This window comes from Leptonychotes weddellii, chromosome 6 (genome assembly GCF_054177405.1).
Source record: "Leptonychotes weddellii isolate Sample4059 chromosome 6, ASM5417740v2, whole genome shotgun sequence".
Taxonomy (NCBI): domain Eukaryota; kingdom Metazoa; phylum Chordata; class Mammalia; order Carnivora; family Phocidae; genus Leptonychotes; species Leptonychotes weddellii.
In genome coordinates, this window is record NC_138374.1 from 113506045 (window position 1) to 113521130 (window position 15086).

The 15086-nt window shown below is 54.0% G+C and overlaps 1 protein-coding gene across 1 annotated transcript in view; it reads left to right on the forward strand.

The window, feature by feature from the left end:
- Nucleotides 1–15086, forward strand: part of LGR6 (leucine rich repeat containing G protein-coupled receptor 6) — a 119406-nt gene that overhangs the window by 24513 nt on the left and 79807 nt on the right. Inside the window, exons 2-4 of the mRNA XM_081823204.1 lie at nucleotides 3805–3915; nucleotides 6574–6645; nucleotides 14504–14575. Coding sequence (XP_081679330.1) covers nucleotides 3805–3915; nucleotides 6574–6645; nucleotides 14504–14575 — 255 coding nt within the window. The remainder of the gene's footprint in view (nucleotides 1–3804; nucleotides 3916–6573; nucleotides 6646–14503; nucleotides 14576–15086) is intronic.

Genomic DNA, 15086 nt, shown 5'->3' on the forward strand with positions numbered 1-15086 from the left:
CACTGCCTCACCCAGCTTCCTTGGGTGGTCTGGTTGCCTCACAGGGTAAAGCTCTGAGAACATTTTCCTAATGTGCGGCCAGAAACTTCCACTTCCTGTGCCCAGGGCTGCCCCTCTCTTCTCTCCCTCCCCTCCCCTCCCTCCCCTCCTGCCAGCCACCCCCCGCCCCCATGGCTGTGTCCAACGAAAAGAACATACAGCCCCTCTGGGTCCTGCAAGAAAACTTAAGAATAGGGTTGCAACGCATCCTCTCAATCCCCCCACAGTTGGAGAGAAGCAATTTGCAGGGCTCAGTGCAAAACGAAAATGCGGTGCCTCCTGTTCAAAATGTATCAAGGATTTCAGAACGACAACAGCAGAGAATGGAACGAAGCCGGGCCCTTCTGAGTGTGGGTGCGTGCGCAACTGCACAGGTCCGGTCGCACCCCGACGAAGCCGGTCCTGGAGAGCGGTCGAGCGTGCGTGCGTACGTGCGTGCGTGCTAAATCGCGTGCGTGCGCACGTGTGCGTTTCTAGTGGTCACGGGGCGATGGGAGTGGAGCGTTTGAGTTCAGGCATGGGGTATCTAGTACAGCCGCAAGTTGGACCCCCAAACAGTGTGACTGAGCGACCTGTGCCCCTTCCTGGGGCCCGGAGATAGGCCGGAGAGGAGCCCTGCAGCCGAGAGGAGGAACCCGGCTTGCCAGAGGTCCCACAGCCAAAGAAGGTTTCCAGCCACAGGAGTGAGACTTGGGTGAGGGTGTTTGTTTCTCCCAAAGAATCTCTGTCTTTATAGCATGTGATGCTCTGAGAACATTTATGACTTTTAACAGTACACTAGTCCAATGTGCGCATTATAGATACACACGTATCCTCACACGGCACACGTGTGCCCAGCACCCCACAAGACAAGCACATCCAAGAGCTCATGTACCCCAATACAGGCCCCCCCTTGTAGATACTGACAAGTTCATACAGCCAAGCAGATGCAGCCACAAGCAAACCCCAGGACTCCCCAGGATCGGATGCCCTCTTATTTGCCCTGGGTCCAAGCATGGCCTGAATGTGCTCATTGGCTTGCACAAGGACAGCTGACCCCCCGGGAAAATCCTGTCTTTCCTGCACTCCACAGGATGTGCAGGACCAGCACTCCACAGGATGACCCCTGTGTTCAGAGTGCCCGCATGCTGCTTCCCTCCTGGAGACTGTCCAGGCATACCTCCCTCCCAGGCAGGGCCCAGTGCCTCTTGCCAGGGCCCTCCGCCATTCCCAGGGCCTGTGGCATCAGCTTGGAGGATCTCAGCTCTGAAACCTGCCCTGCACGTCCCTCTCTCAGCTCTACGCATTCCTCGTCCCCTCCCTTTCCTGGGCACCAGCCCTACCCCTCCCCTTTTGTGAGAGGGCCAGGTCTGAATAGGGCTCCCCCCAACCCCCACCATTGGAAATCCACCCTCCTGTGCACCCCTCCCCTTATTGAGCCCTGCAGCTGGGCTGTGTGTTGTCCTGGGCAGGATGTGGGGGCGGGCTGGGGGGTCCAGGCCCCCTCCTCCTCAGGGGAGAACAATGAGGCCGCTAGTCAGGGTGGGGGGGTGGAGGGAGTGGGGTGGGGGCATGGAGCCACATCAGAGCCTCTGAGGTGCGGCCCCTGGAGGGACAGCTGAGTGATGAGGTCTGAGTCACATGCCCCGCGTGCTCCTTGAACTCCCGCTCCCACTCCTGTGGAGACACGTCCAGAAATGCACAGGGTAAATATTTAGAGGTAATCGTTTTTTGGGGCACCTCGTGCCTCCCTGCCTGGCTGAGAATGAGCCAGACCCAGGACTCGAAGGGGAGGAGTCCAGTCAGATGCAAGTTCTGTGGGCCTCGCCATTCCTTCCCCTGCCACTGTCTGGTGCACCCCTGCATCCTCACCTCTCTGCTGGAAGCCCAGGCTAGTGGAGCCTCGATACATCCCGAGAACCAAGCTCTGACATAAAATCCATCAACAAACTCTCTTGGTTCTGCTCCTTAAACCATGGCCATCAGCACACCATCCCCCCGCACACCCCCTTCTGCCTAGCCCTCTTCTGGATGGAGCAGGCCCAGGGATGGCCCTCCTGTCCCCACATGGAGCAGAGAGGGAGCTGTGGACAAGAAGCGGCCCCGAGTTCAGCAGGCCAGTTCCTTGGCTCTACCCTGAACGGAATGTCTTCCTTCTTTAGAGGACATGGCGTCCGGACTCTAAGCTTTATCAAAGATAAAACATTTGAGACTAAACAGTCTTTTTATAGATTGGAACTGGGCTCCCCAGCACACATTTCCCCACCATCTCCAGCCTGCCTTTCTGAGCGTCCACATAAAGCACACTTCATTTCTTGGAGGAAAATGGAGACACTCAGGTTTGACAGCAAAAGTGCATTCCTGAGGAAGCGAGAAAGCTGCAGGCAGGCCTGGGGGTGGTGCCCAGCGATCTGGTGGTCTGGTTTGGACCCACCTCTATACCCCTCAGGGAGGGTGCTGGCAGAGGCAGGAAGCAGCTGTTAAGAGTTTGAAATAGGATGGAACCCAAATGGGTGAGACACACACACACGGACTCTGAGACATCACTGCTCACCCTGGTAGAAACTGAGAAGGAGATGCTAACACAGGGCAGGACCAACCAATGAAAGCACCAACTCCTTCCCACCTAGCTCCTGGGCCTGTTGGGCTAGGACATTTGCCCACAGGTCTCTGAGGGACATGTGGAGGGAAGAAAACAGATATTAATTGTGTATGTACTATTTGCTAGGCAGTCTGTAAGCATTGGCTCCTTTATAAGGACCCTAGAGATTTGGTGTTATTCATCCCATTTTTATGGATGAGGAAACTGAGGGTCACAGTGGTTAAGAGCCCAAGGTCTGATAAGTAAGTAGAAGACAGAGTTGACCTCAGGGCCTTTTGACTCCAAAGCTCAGTGTTTTTTCCTCTGGTTTCTTGAATGTGAAATGGAGATAACAATGGAATCTACCTTGGGGCTGTTGTGAGAATTACATGTAATTATTTGGTTAAAGGTTAGCCAGTGCCTGACACAGTAGGCCTTATAAGTGTCAGCTGCTAATATTGTGGTTATTTTGTGTCAAGGTATCTTTAGAGGACAGTGACCCTGAAACCACCCACGGGGCCTCTCACATGGTATGGGAAGGTTGGAATGATCCATGGAGGGATCAGGATCCGCATCAAGAAGCTAGACATCTTTTGGGACATGCTTGGAGGTCATCTGATAGCAGGAGTCTGCGGGAGGAAAACCAACAGGAAAGTGACTGGCAGAGAACTCAGAGAGCAGCGAAATCCCACTGGTTCTGGGATAGAATAAAAGAATTATCCCCCATGGCCATTGCAGGGATGAGCACATCAGTGTGTGAATATTGCATGAACTTGCTCCATAGAGCTTAATGGCAGTAATCTCTAGGCTTCAGATTCCCCTTTGGTAAAAAGAATGCATGAGGTATTGCTTGTATTAAGTGGCCCCTCCCCTTCTGCTCTGAAACTCTATGAATGGTTCTCTAGCTTCTCCCATTACAGGGAGGTCAGTGTCCTTCATAGTCCTAACCACAGCCATTCCTCGGGGAGTCTGGCGGAGGGAGGAGAAAGGCAGAAGGCAAAATTGGAAACGATGGAGGGAATGCACATATATGGACCTGGAAGGCCTGACTCCCAGCCTAGTGCTCACTCTTAGACACTGCACGTGCTCCTGCCAGGCTGGCTTTGGAATTAGGTGGCATGGAGTAGATGTGTGTTGGGTATGCTGCAGGAATAGCTGGGGCTCTGTGGGTATCTGGACCTGGACAGCACAGGTTGGGGCTGATGGGCAGCTCACAGCTCCCCTCCCATTTTCTCGCCTTGCAGAGACCTGAGCATGAACAACCTCACAGAGCTGCAACCTGGCCTCTTCCACCACCTGCGCTTCTTGGAGGAGCTGTGAGTAGATGCTTCATGGGACTCGGGGGCGAAGCTTTGGGACCACTGATAGCTGTAGGAGCCAGGGCTCCCCAGGAGGAGGGCTAGAGCTCAAAGGGAAGGGAGTGAGAAGCTGTTCTTGATAGCAGGGTATTCACAGATACCTGGGCCAGCTGTGAGTCCCAGGTGGTGGGCAAGACCACATGGTAGAGGCACTCTGAAATCTGGCTCTTGGTCCTCCCTGAGGCCAGCTCTAATTTTCAGCTTCCTCTCTTTCTGTCAGTGGTTGCTTCTCTTCCTGGGGGTCATCTTTGACCTGCTCCCATCCCTTGTGTCCAGCTACCAGCCACCCCCACATCCCAGTGGTTCTTTCTCTGCAGTGTCTCTTACCTCCACCCCTTGTTCTCTATTCCCACTCCACCAGCCTCCTTTCAAATATACTCTGCCCATCGTCAGGGAGCATCTCACCAGCTTAAGAACCTTCTCTGGCTCCCCAGTGCCCAAAGGATCTACTTCTAAGGCCCTCCCCCAACCTGACCTAAACCTACCTGGCCGACTTTGCTCCATTGAGGCCGGTCATGTTCACTATCCTGGTTTCCCCTCCTGCATTTGAGCAGGAGACTTCCCCTTCAACCGGTGCCCACCATCTCAGGCACAAACCATTCCTCTATCACTGCCGAACACATAGGCCCACTTCCTCCACCAAGTCCGCCCTGGTTAATGCCTTCCCACGACTGTTGCTCTCCATCTGTGGTCCCTGGGGCTAGCCTCAGACTCCAGGGGTGCTCATGAATAAATCATCTCTTCAGTTAGAGTGCCCGGCCTGTCTGCTTGGGGAAGCCAGGTCACTCTGCTTCCAATTCTTGCATTCGTCCCAGATCTGTTCCTAACCTCCAACCTCCGTCTCCAGCCTACTTTTTCTTGGTTTCGCACCACTGTCGATCCTCAGGGCTCTACTAAGGTTTGCTTAAACTGTGCAAAGCATGGGCTCCTGGCTCTGAAAACATTCACAGTTCCACCCCAACCCTGGCCCTGCTACTGCCCTAACCGATTTCCCATCTTAGACAGTGCTCCCTCAAGATGCAGTCAGCCTGCCCCTGCTGGAGTTAGGATTTGATCAACCCCCAGAGCCATAGCTGGGTTTTCTTGAGCTTCCCCTCTGTGTGAAAGACAAGCTCAAGGTGCTGTGGGGGAAAACAAGATGGAGGTTCAGGGAGCTTCTAGGTGAGGCAGCAGAGCTGTGTGCCCAGCAGGGGAGCTCTGTGTAAAGAAGTGGTCAGGGTGCGGGGGAGGGGGGAGGCGCATCTAGCCTGTGGATGGGGAAGCCTTTCTGGGGGAGGAGTATTAAGCCAGGGCTCAAAGGAAGCGACAGAATTGGAGGCAGCAAGGGGCCTTCTGAGGTGGAGGTGCCACATCTTGGGTGGGAGTGAAAAGCAGGTGTGAAGGCTGAGGCGCTGGGGCAGGTGACATCCATGGCACAACCTGAGAACCGAAGGCTCATTTTCCTTCCATTTTCGGGTCCCCAAGAAGGGGCTGGGCCCCTTTTAAAGGTCCCATCTAAAGGACCTTTCCATGGCAAATGCCCACCTATAGGATCCAAGCTTGGGGACCTCAAATAGCATGATGCCTTTCCACACAATTTCTTTTTAAACAACAAATACCAAATAACAAGATTTTTTTTTTTTTTAAAGATTTTATTTATTTATTTGACAGAGAGAGACACAGCGAGAGAGGGAACACAAGCAGGGAGAGTGGGAGAGGGAGAAGCAGGCTTCCCGCCGAGCGGGGAGCCCGATGTGGGGCTCGAACCCAGGACCCTGGGATCATGACCTGAGCCGAAGGCAGACGCTTAACGACTGAGCCACCCAGGCGCCCCCCAAATAACAAGATTCTTATTAAAGATATATTTTTAAAAAAGAAAACAGCTTCTGAGGTATGTCAGCCCAGCCTGTACATCCACAGCCTCTCGTTAGGAACCGAAGTACGTAATAATGTCGTTGGGGACTTGGGAGATCCCAAGTTCTTTCTGCATCATCCACAGTTTGACTCCACTCATTCTGGTTTGGGCATTAAGGATATTCTGTCACATTTGCTCCTGTTAGAATTGGTGATCACCCCATGACAAATGTGGAGACGCTTCATTAGACCCGGATGTTGGACTAATTCTAAAACCCCATTTCCTAACCCTCCTGGATTAATGGGTTAGCTGTGTAGTTGAGGGCATGGGGAGAGAGGGTCCCATCCTGTCTGTACCTGGCCCTCCCCTGGTGACAGGATGCAGTGCAGTTCCGCAGTTGAGGGTGGCGGGTGAGTCATCCAGGTTAGCAGGGGGGAGGACGTGACACTGTGGAGGGGACCAGAGCCTAGAAGTGAATCAGGTCTGGGTGACAACGCCATGCTCGGCCACTGCCTATCTCTGTCAGCCTTAGGGGAAGTGACTTGATCTCCCTGAGCCTCAGATTCCTCCTTTAAAATTTGGAGATAATTCTAGGCACCTCACAGGGTTATTGTTAGAGTTAAGTGAGAATGGGCATGAAGCATTGAACACATTGTTCCTATCAATAAATGCTAGTTATCACCCCCTCCCCCCTCCCAAATCCCAAGATGCTAAGGGCGGTCCCCCACTTCCCCCATTTGGGTTCCCTGCCAACATCACTGACACTTTTCCCTGGTTTGCAGGCGTCTCTCAGGGAACCATCTCTCACACATCCCGGGACAAGCATTCTCTGGCCTCTACAGCCTGAAAATTCTGTAAGTATAAGTCTTCCCCGTTTTCCACAGAGATGCAACCTTGAGAACTGTGGGCAGGTTGAAGATTTGTAACCCGGGTCTTAGTTTGTCACTGGCTTGCTTACTTCCTCATCTTTACTTTTCATTTTAATTATGATTTCCATTTCTTTGCTTTCACCATTTCTATAACAAATCTTCTGATTTGTAAACAAACATTTCATTGCACCTGATAGTTATGGCAACCCTCCACAGAAGTCAGGTATATTTTTTTTTTTTGTAATGTGAATAATGACCAGAGAGGCAGGTCTTTGCTCTCCCCTCATGAGCTCTATTGGGCCAGGAGAGGAGGAATCCAGATTGGATTTCCTTGGCTGTTCTTCCTCCTGAGACCCAACCTTGGTCTCTGCAGCTCTGAGTCCCCTTTCCCATGGTAAATATCTCACAGCCCTCTGTTTTCAGGCTTCTTCATCGCATCCCATCCCCCTCTTCATCCTTTTATCTTTCCTTTAAAGCAAAAGGAAAGTGAGAATTGGAGAGGACCTTGTGTTAGTTCACTAACTTACCCCTTTGCTACTGAACTGATGGCCCATTTTAGAGAAGGGAAAACTGAGGCACCATCTCCTTCCATCCCCATCCATGGCTCACTTTGTCCCAACCAAGACTGTCTCCCCCAAAGCTCCCCCCATGTTCTTATGAGGAGTGAGGATGAAAGGCCATAGGGGGAAGTAGATGCACGGGGTCTGAAGGTGGGTAGGACAGGTTCCTGGGGAGGGCACATCACCACAGGGATGGGTTTGGGAAGAAAATGAGGATCTTGACGGCTGATCCTGGAGCAATAGAATGAGCATTTGGAGTTTCCCTAAACTGGTGAGCCATTCCCCAGCTCTGCTGCTCCCTTAGTCCTTACTTGACCTGCAGGTCTTCTTTGTATGGTTGAGCAGATGGTTTACTGCACAAGAAAATCTGGCTGAATGGGTAAGAAGGGGCTGAAATCCAGTCCTATGCCTGGCTTGGGGCTATAGCCACCTAGAAAGGAGTATCTTTTTCAAATGTGCTTAGAGTTGTTTATGGGCTAGCAATGGCCTTGGCCCCTTGGCCTGTGAGCTTCTGGCTTTTAGGTGGTCAGCAGTCCATGGTCCAGGCTAAGCACTTTCTTCTTTTTCATGTTGCTGGTCTTGAACACCTTTGGCCTTTAGCCTTTCTCTGGATCTACCTCTGAGTCTCTGACTCCAAGGCTGTCCCAGTCTCTTGTCCTTCCCTTCCCTTCTGCAGTGCCCTTGGATCCTGCAGGGTCTCTCCCCAGCCTCAGTCCCCAGGTCTCTCCTGCTTTCCCCTTCTCTGTCTCAGCCCTTGCTCTCCCTCCCTCTGCCCCTCTGTGCCCCGCCTCTCACTTCTTCCTGCTTCTCCTCTTGGTCTGTCTTGATCCCCGTCAACATTGCTGCCCCGGGGTGTGGAGAGGCATCCCGAGCCAGACGCAGAGTGCAGGCAGCCTGCTTGGTGGCGTGTCTGTGCCCAGTGGCAGGCTCAGACCTGCAGCTGGGATTAGAGAGCGGGCTCTGTTTGCTGGGCCTTCAGAAGATGTGAGACTCATGTCCCGTTCCTAAGACTCTGGCTTAGAGATGAGCCTCCTCTTTCTTCTTTGCCTACATTAGGCAATAAATCAAAGCCTCGGAGAAACCGCAAGCCTCCCACCCCCTTTCTGCAAACGGCGCCCTTGGCTCCATGAGCTGGGTGGCCAGGAGAAGCTGCTGGTTGGAGCCAAGGACAGCCGGAGGCCCACTCCCCACTCTGCCATTGGCCCCCACGTTGCCCCATACTCGAAGACCACCTGGTCCCCCAAAGCCTTCTTGTCAGTTCTTTGCCTGCAGAGTTCTCTACTTGAGAGATGAGTTGGGTGGTCTTGGGGAGCTTATTCTCTTACTCAAGTGCTTCAAAGCAGGGGATTGCTCCTGCATCTGGGCAAGAAGGACTTTCTGATGCCTCACGTCAGTTCTCTTGTCGCCCTGTCCTTCCATGGCTCAGTGTTCAGAACTGCAAGAAAAATAGAGCAGTAAGGGGCATCTGGGTGGCTTAGTTGGTGAAGCATCTGCCTTTGGCTCAAGTCATGATCCCGGGATCCTGGGATCCATCCCATGCTCCCTGCTCAGCGGGAACCTGCCTCTCCCTAGGCCTCTCCCTCCTGCTCTGCTCTTGCTGTCTCTCTCAAAATGAATAAATAAAAAATCTTAAAAGAGCCTTGGTGACTTAAAAAAAAAATAGAGCGGTAAAGCCCACCATCAGCATAATAATCTCTTTTTGTACCAGGATACTGTCCCTTTAGCTACTCCCCTGTCTTCTTGGGGTCTGAGACTCTTACCTGAACCGCATCTTTCTTTCTCTGAGGCCTGACTGTCCCTGCCGGACACTGCCTCTTTCCTCTCGGAAGCAAAGGGCAAAGAAGGGGGAGATTCCCTCTCTGATCTCCTAAGTGACGGTGGCAGACCCCTCCCTCTGTCCTTCCCACCGCAGCCCCACACCTGCCCTGGAGGTGTTACTCTTGGATCCTCTCCTTCCTCTGCTGCTTTTCCAAGTCTTGGAGCCCACAGGCTCTGGCCAGGCTCCTGTGGAGAGAGCCAGGCCTGCAGGGGATTTCCAGTCTCACGCCTTTTCTCCAGACTGTAGGTGGGAATGTCTGTCCTCTAGAGTTGGGAAGGCTGAGGCCCGGGGTTCACTGCCTTTCCCCCTGCCCATGGCCACCACTGGAACTGTCCTAAGGGAAGCATAGTTCTTGCTGCTGCTGGTATGTGGGAAAGAGCCTTGGAGGGCACCTGCCCTGTGTGCCCTGTCAGGGTGAGGGAATCACGGAGGCTGGAGCTCCTGCATCCTGACCCATAGCCTGAGGGTGTGGAGCTGGCCTGTGAGGAGGCTGTCCTGCCCTAAATGGCTCCTGCCTCACACTGAGGAGGAAGAAGGCGGGGGAGAGGGAGAGGAGGGGGGGAGAGAAGTAGAGGAGAGAGAAAGGGGATAGAGGGAGGGAGGGAGAGAGAGAGAGGGAAGGGGGCAGAGAGAGAGAGAGGGAGAGAGAGTGTGCTCCAGCCACCTCTTCCCTCACAAGCCTCTTTCCTCACAGCAGCCCCCCTCCCCTCAGAGAGCTGTGTGAGGCTTGAGCCTTGGCGCCTTTCCTGCCAAGGCCGCCACCTTACCTATGTTAGGCCGGTTTGGCTCATCTAGAAAGACTCCTGATGGGCCTCAGTTGCTTCTCACCAGACCCAGATCTGGGAAACGGGGGTTGACAGTTCAAGGACTTGCTTCCCCTCCATGTCCCCAAGAGGCTGGGCAAGAGATTTTCCCCAGACTACCTATGCCTGGTTTGAGCCCCAAATCTCTGGGAGACTGGTTTGAGGTTCCTAGCTCACGTCACCTTGGTGATGCCTGAGTCTCGAAAAGGGCAGCCTTTTCCGAAGCCCTTCCGAAGCCCTGGCCCGAGGCCACCGAGGGGTGGGGTAGATTGAGTACCTCTCGGGCCCCATCCCCGAGGGACTCTCGCTTGGCTGGCCTCTAGCGTTGTCCTCTTCACACTGTATTGAGTGGTCTTCGGTTGACATTGACTGTGTTTACTCTCCACCTGGCTGGACAGCACCATGCCTGGCCCAGAGTCGGGCTTCCACTGGTGTTGATGAAATGAATTGGACTGACCTAGGGAGGAGAGACTTGTGAGCTGTTTTAGAGTGGGGCCTTCCTGCCTGGCTCATGGGATAAGGATGCTAGGCTCTAGGAGCCCAGGGAGATCCTCTGAGCCATTCTTCTCCAGGAGGTGGAGCCTACTGCCCTCGTCCTATCAAGAGACTAGATGTCAGGAAGTGGGTCTCATGTGCAGCAGATCCCAGAACAGGTGGCAAGGAGGATGCTCAGACTTCCTCAGTTTTCTTACCTTTAAAACGGGGACGTTGGGATACCCTTTCCAACATTTTTAACTGCAGAAACTTAAAACATAAACACCTTGTGCAGAAGTCATGATATATAAACAGATAAGGGAGGATTTCTCTGGTTACAGTGGATGAGGGGGGTGGGTAGACTCCAGGCTCTCTTTTGCCCATCCACCCCAGTGACCCCCAAGGCCCCTCCACAGAACCAAAGGAAGGACCTTTGTCAACCACTGGTGGATCGCCTCTCTGGAACCTTCCAGCTATTAGCGCTCATGGTTCCTACCCCCAAATGCTTTTCAAACCAGAGAGATATTCCTCAGCAGTGCTTCACGGGTGACCAGGGAGGAGTCCCGAGGGCTGGGCTTCCCCTAGACGAATGGCTGCACATTAGAGTCACCTGGGAGCTTGCCTAAAATCCCTTGCGTAGAGATTTGGCCCCAGAGATTAATTAGGCTTCAGTGTGGCCTGGACACTGGGGTTTAAAAAAAAAAAAATCTTCCTAGGTGCTGCTAATATGTAGGCAGGTTTGAGACCCAGTGCATTGGACAGACTCTGGCTCACCAGGCAGAATCAGGGCCAGTGAGAGGGGCAGGCAAATGTGGTCACAAAAGCAGTGGCCTAGGAGATAAGACTTGGGCCTTAGGCCTGATTTGGCCTTTAGTTTGCTTTGTAACTGAGGGTAGGTCACCTCCCCTTCCTGAACCCCCATCTCCTCATTTGGGAAACAAAGGGGTTCTTCCCTTCTAAAGGTGCTTCCAGCTTTGATGACCCAATTGTGTTTCAGTGAAGGAGGGCTGGGAAAGGAGGCCAGGAACAGCAAGGGAGACAGCGCCAGGCCCAAAGCCAACTGCCATGCCGACCTTCAGCTTAGTGGGTTTTGATGCCATGAAAGCAAGGACTTTCTTGACGAACAGACCGGACTGCCTGGCATGGGATGACTTCCCTGGCACTGGAAAGATGACTGTGCCTTGCGAAGGTGCTACAGCATCTGTGTTGGCAGGGAGGTACAAGTCAGAGACCTTAAAGATCGTTCCAGATCTGGGATTTGACAGAAGAAAGGGTAGGGGGATCTGAGCAGGTGATGGGGGTAGAAATGCATTGCGATGCTCAGGGGAGGCGGGGTTCTGCCCACAGAATGACTAGATGCAGCCTCTGGGGCCCCTGGAGGCGTGGGGGCCTGTGAGGTGGCCTGAGCAGCCTGTGGCCCCTCCTGTTTGCCCAACCATCATTTCTCCATCTCCTTGCTCCAAGCATCCTGAGGCCTCTGGGTGAGAATCGAGGCAGCCCTCTGAGATCCCCAAGTGAAGTTCCCACTCTTTAGATGCAGGAGGTCGACACTCTAGAAGGATAGAAGTACTAAGCAGGGCGGAGGGCAGGAAATGTCTTGGGTCCCTGAATATTGTAACTGAGTGAGGGTTTATTTATGCATCCTCTGGTAGCCTCTTCCTTTGAAAGATGAGAAAATTGAGGCCCAGAGAGGGGAAGTGACCTACTCAAGTCATCCAGCACTGATAAAATGGTGTCAGAACAATAAGGCCACCTGCCGTGCTCCTGAGCGCTTCCCTCGCCTGAGATACTGCAACCCGTGCTTCACGGGGGTTATTTGATTTAATCCACTTAATCAGTGCGTAAGGTCATTATCATCATCCCCAGTTTACAGATGAGGAAACTGAGGCCCACAGAGTTGAAGTAGGAGCTTGCAGCTATCGCATCGTTGAATAGAGGCAGAGCTTGGGATCCAAATCCAGGGCTGTCTGACTTCAGAGCCTGCCGTGTGACTGCTACACTTTAAGGACGTCTGGGAGGCTCAGGTTTAAATTCTACCTTTTTTTTAAGGTTGATTTTTAATTAATTATTTTAAAGCAGGTGGGGGCAAGCATCAGAGGGAGAAAGAGAGGGGGTCCCAGTGAGGAGCCCAAGTTGGGACTTGATCTCACAACTCTGAGATCACGACCTGAGCCGAAATCAAGAGTCGGTCGCCTGCCTAACCTACTGAGCCACCCAGATGCCCCTATATTCTACCTTTGAAGCAAAATTGTAATTGAAAGGCCCCATCCTGGGCTGTGTGGGGCCTGGCTTGGAGGGGTCTGGGGAGTGTGCTCCTTCAGGGGCACAAAGTATGAGCAGGAAGAGACCCTGGGCACTGCCTCTGCCTGCAGCCTGGCCCTTCCCTTCGTGCTGCTCTCAGTTAGCCTCGGGGCCAGGGGCAGGGAGGACCCCGATCCCAAGGCCCCGGTTCTCTGCAGTCCTCAGGGTCTGGCTCTCTTCCCCCTTCCTCAGCTTGGCCTGCAACAGGGGCTCTTCTCAGTCTCCAGGCCAGGCCCACAGTGAGGCCAACGCTCTTTTGTTCTTGTGGTGCTGTGATTTGGTTCATGTTTGGGATTCTTACGTATCCATAAAAGGAGTTTAGGAGAGGTAACGGGTGGCTCTGACCAGGACAGTCACATAGGAGACGTGGGTAACTACTCAGGTGCATTATCTTCCCACTCTGCATTTTCTGGTCCTCGCTGTCCCCTGCCACACTGATGGAGGCCAGGTGTGTAATGGCTAGGTGTTTGGATGCTGGGACCAAACCCTCTGGGGTAAGTTTGAGTCAATACATATAAAGCTCTATGACCAGGCACATCAGCTGCTAGTATTTTTCAAGTTAAAGACTAGGAAAGGAGCTACTCTTCCTGAAGCATGGTGATCTTCCCTGAGTGATCCCGAGCAAGAGGCATATCTCTGCTGAGCCTTCCCTTCTGAAAGATTGACAAGTCCATACCTGGCACACAGTAGGACTCACTGAGTGCTCATCCCCTCCAGGTTCCTGAGACACCTGGCCTATCAGGATGCATCCCTCGCCTCTGGGGCCACATGTGGCCCCGGGGGCTGTCGGATGGGGTGCTGTGCAGGCAGGCTGGGTTGGGGGAGGGCCCACTCACTTTGCCTGGGGTACTGGGCAGCTTCCTTCCTGGTTCCCCAGCTATTCTCTGGACCCCAGAGCGCCCACAGTCTGTGTGCCCTCCTCCTCCCCATTTCTGGGGTCCAGCTCTCCAGGCCTACAGGTAAAGAATGTCCAGATGGCAATGCCACCCAGGGGCTTTCCTGTCCTTTCTTCACTCCCTCCCTCCCACAGATCCAGGTGAGCAGGATCCTTGCTCAGGGCCCCGCGTCTTAGAGTCTCTGTGCCTTGAGGTACCTTTCTCAAACATGTTTAAGGCCAGCTGTGATGCGTGGGGTCAGCAGAGCCACCCGGAGGGACTGCCCAGGCCTCCATGTCTCCTCTCTGTGTGCTCTCTGACCCTTTGCCCTGTACGTCAGGTTTCCCAGGTGCGCAGAAGAGTTCCACCTATGGGGTGGTCCTGGGGTCCTGTGGCTGAGCCACTTCCAGAAGAGCAGCCTACCGAGTGGATCATGTCCACTGGCTGGCATGTTATTTCTTCTGTGGGACCATGTGAGATGGGGCCATCAGAATAGTGCTGACATGCTGATCTGGGGTGCCTCAGATTGTTTCTATAGACATGGATTCCACAAAAACGTATTTGCCTGGGGCCCTGCCTCCCAAGGGGCAGTCTTGCCCTCATCCACATCCTCTCCTTCCCCAAAGACACCTCCAGCCTTTCAGTTGCCTGGGGAGAAAAACCTACATTTCCCAGTGTCCTTCCTGACCAAACTGTGACAGAATTGCAAGTGTTCTGACTTCCAGCTTGTCTCGCTTCCCCAAGATGTCTTCTCTGCTTTTTCTCCACTGTCCTCTTCAGCCCTGCCTCATCCCAGAAGCCCTTCTGAGCCCTCTCCAGCCCCAGGCCCAGCCCACAATTCCTCAGCAGCCTCTGAACCCCCACTAACTGGGCAGGGTGCTGGACCGGGACTCTCTGGGGCTCGGAAGCTGGGGCAAGAGGGAGGGGTCTGGTGTGGGTCAGGGGTCGAGGGAGGAACCCCCCAGCTGTGCACGCTGTGTGGGTCCTCCAAGCCCTTCCCTCCCCTTACAGGATGCTGCAGAACAACCAGCTGGGAGGAATTCCCGCAGCGGCCCTGTGGGAGCTGCCGAGCCTGCAGTCTCTGTGAGTCACTGGAGGGCTGGGCTGGGGAGCCAGCTTCCTGGGGCCTGACTCACAGCCCCGGGCCCCCTGCCTCGGCTTCCCCTCCTTTCTGCGGACCCCCCTTTCTCACTCCATGTTCCAGACAGCATGCCGCTCCAGGCTTTGGGTTTTTCGGGGGTTTTTGTTGTCGTCAGTGTGTGTATGTGTACACTTGCGTGTGTAGTCGGAAAGGAAGGCCCTGAGCCCCCACTGGAGGACTGTGGGAATGGGATCTCCCTAGGTGGGGCCACCGGGGCAGCGGTCCTGGGGTGTCTGGCGTTCTGCCACGGAGCCTGGGGTGGAGGTTGGAGACTGCCACCCCAGAGAAGTGTCAGGAAGGGGCTATCTCCCCCACCTAGCTTGCTCTAGCCCCCAGGGCTTGCGGGGTTGGGGCGCTAGGCTCAGACACCCATTTCCCCTACTCGTGGGTGGGACTGCATTCAGGGACTCACTGGCCACTCAGGACAGAGCCATCTCTTCAAGGAGCCCTGCA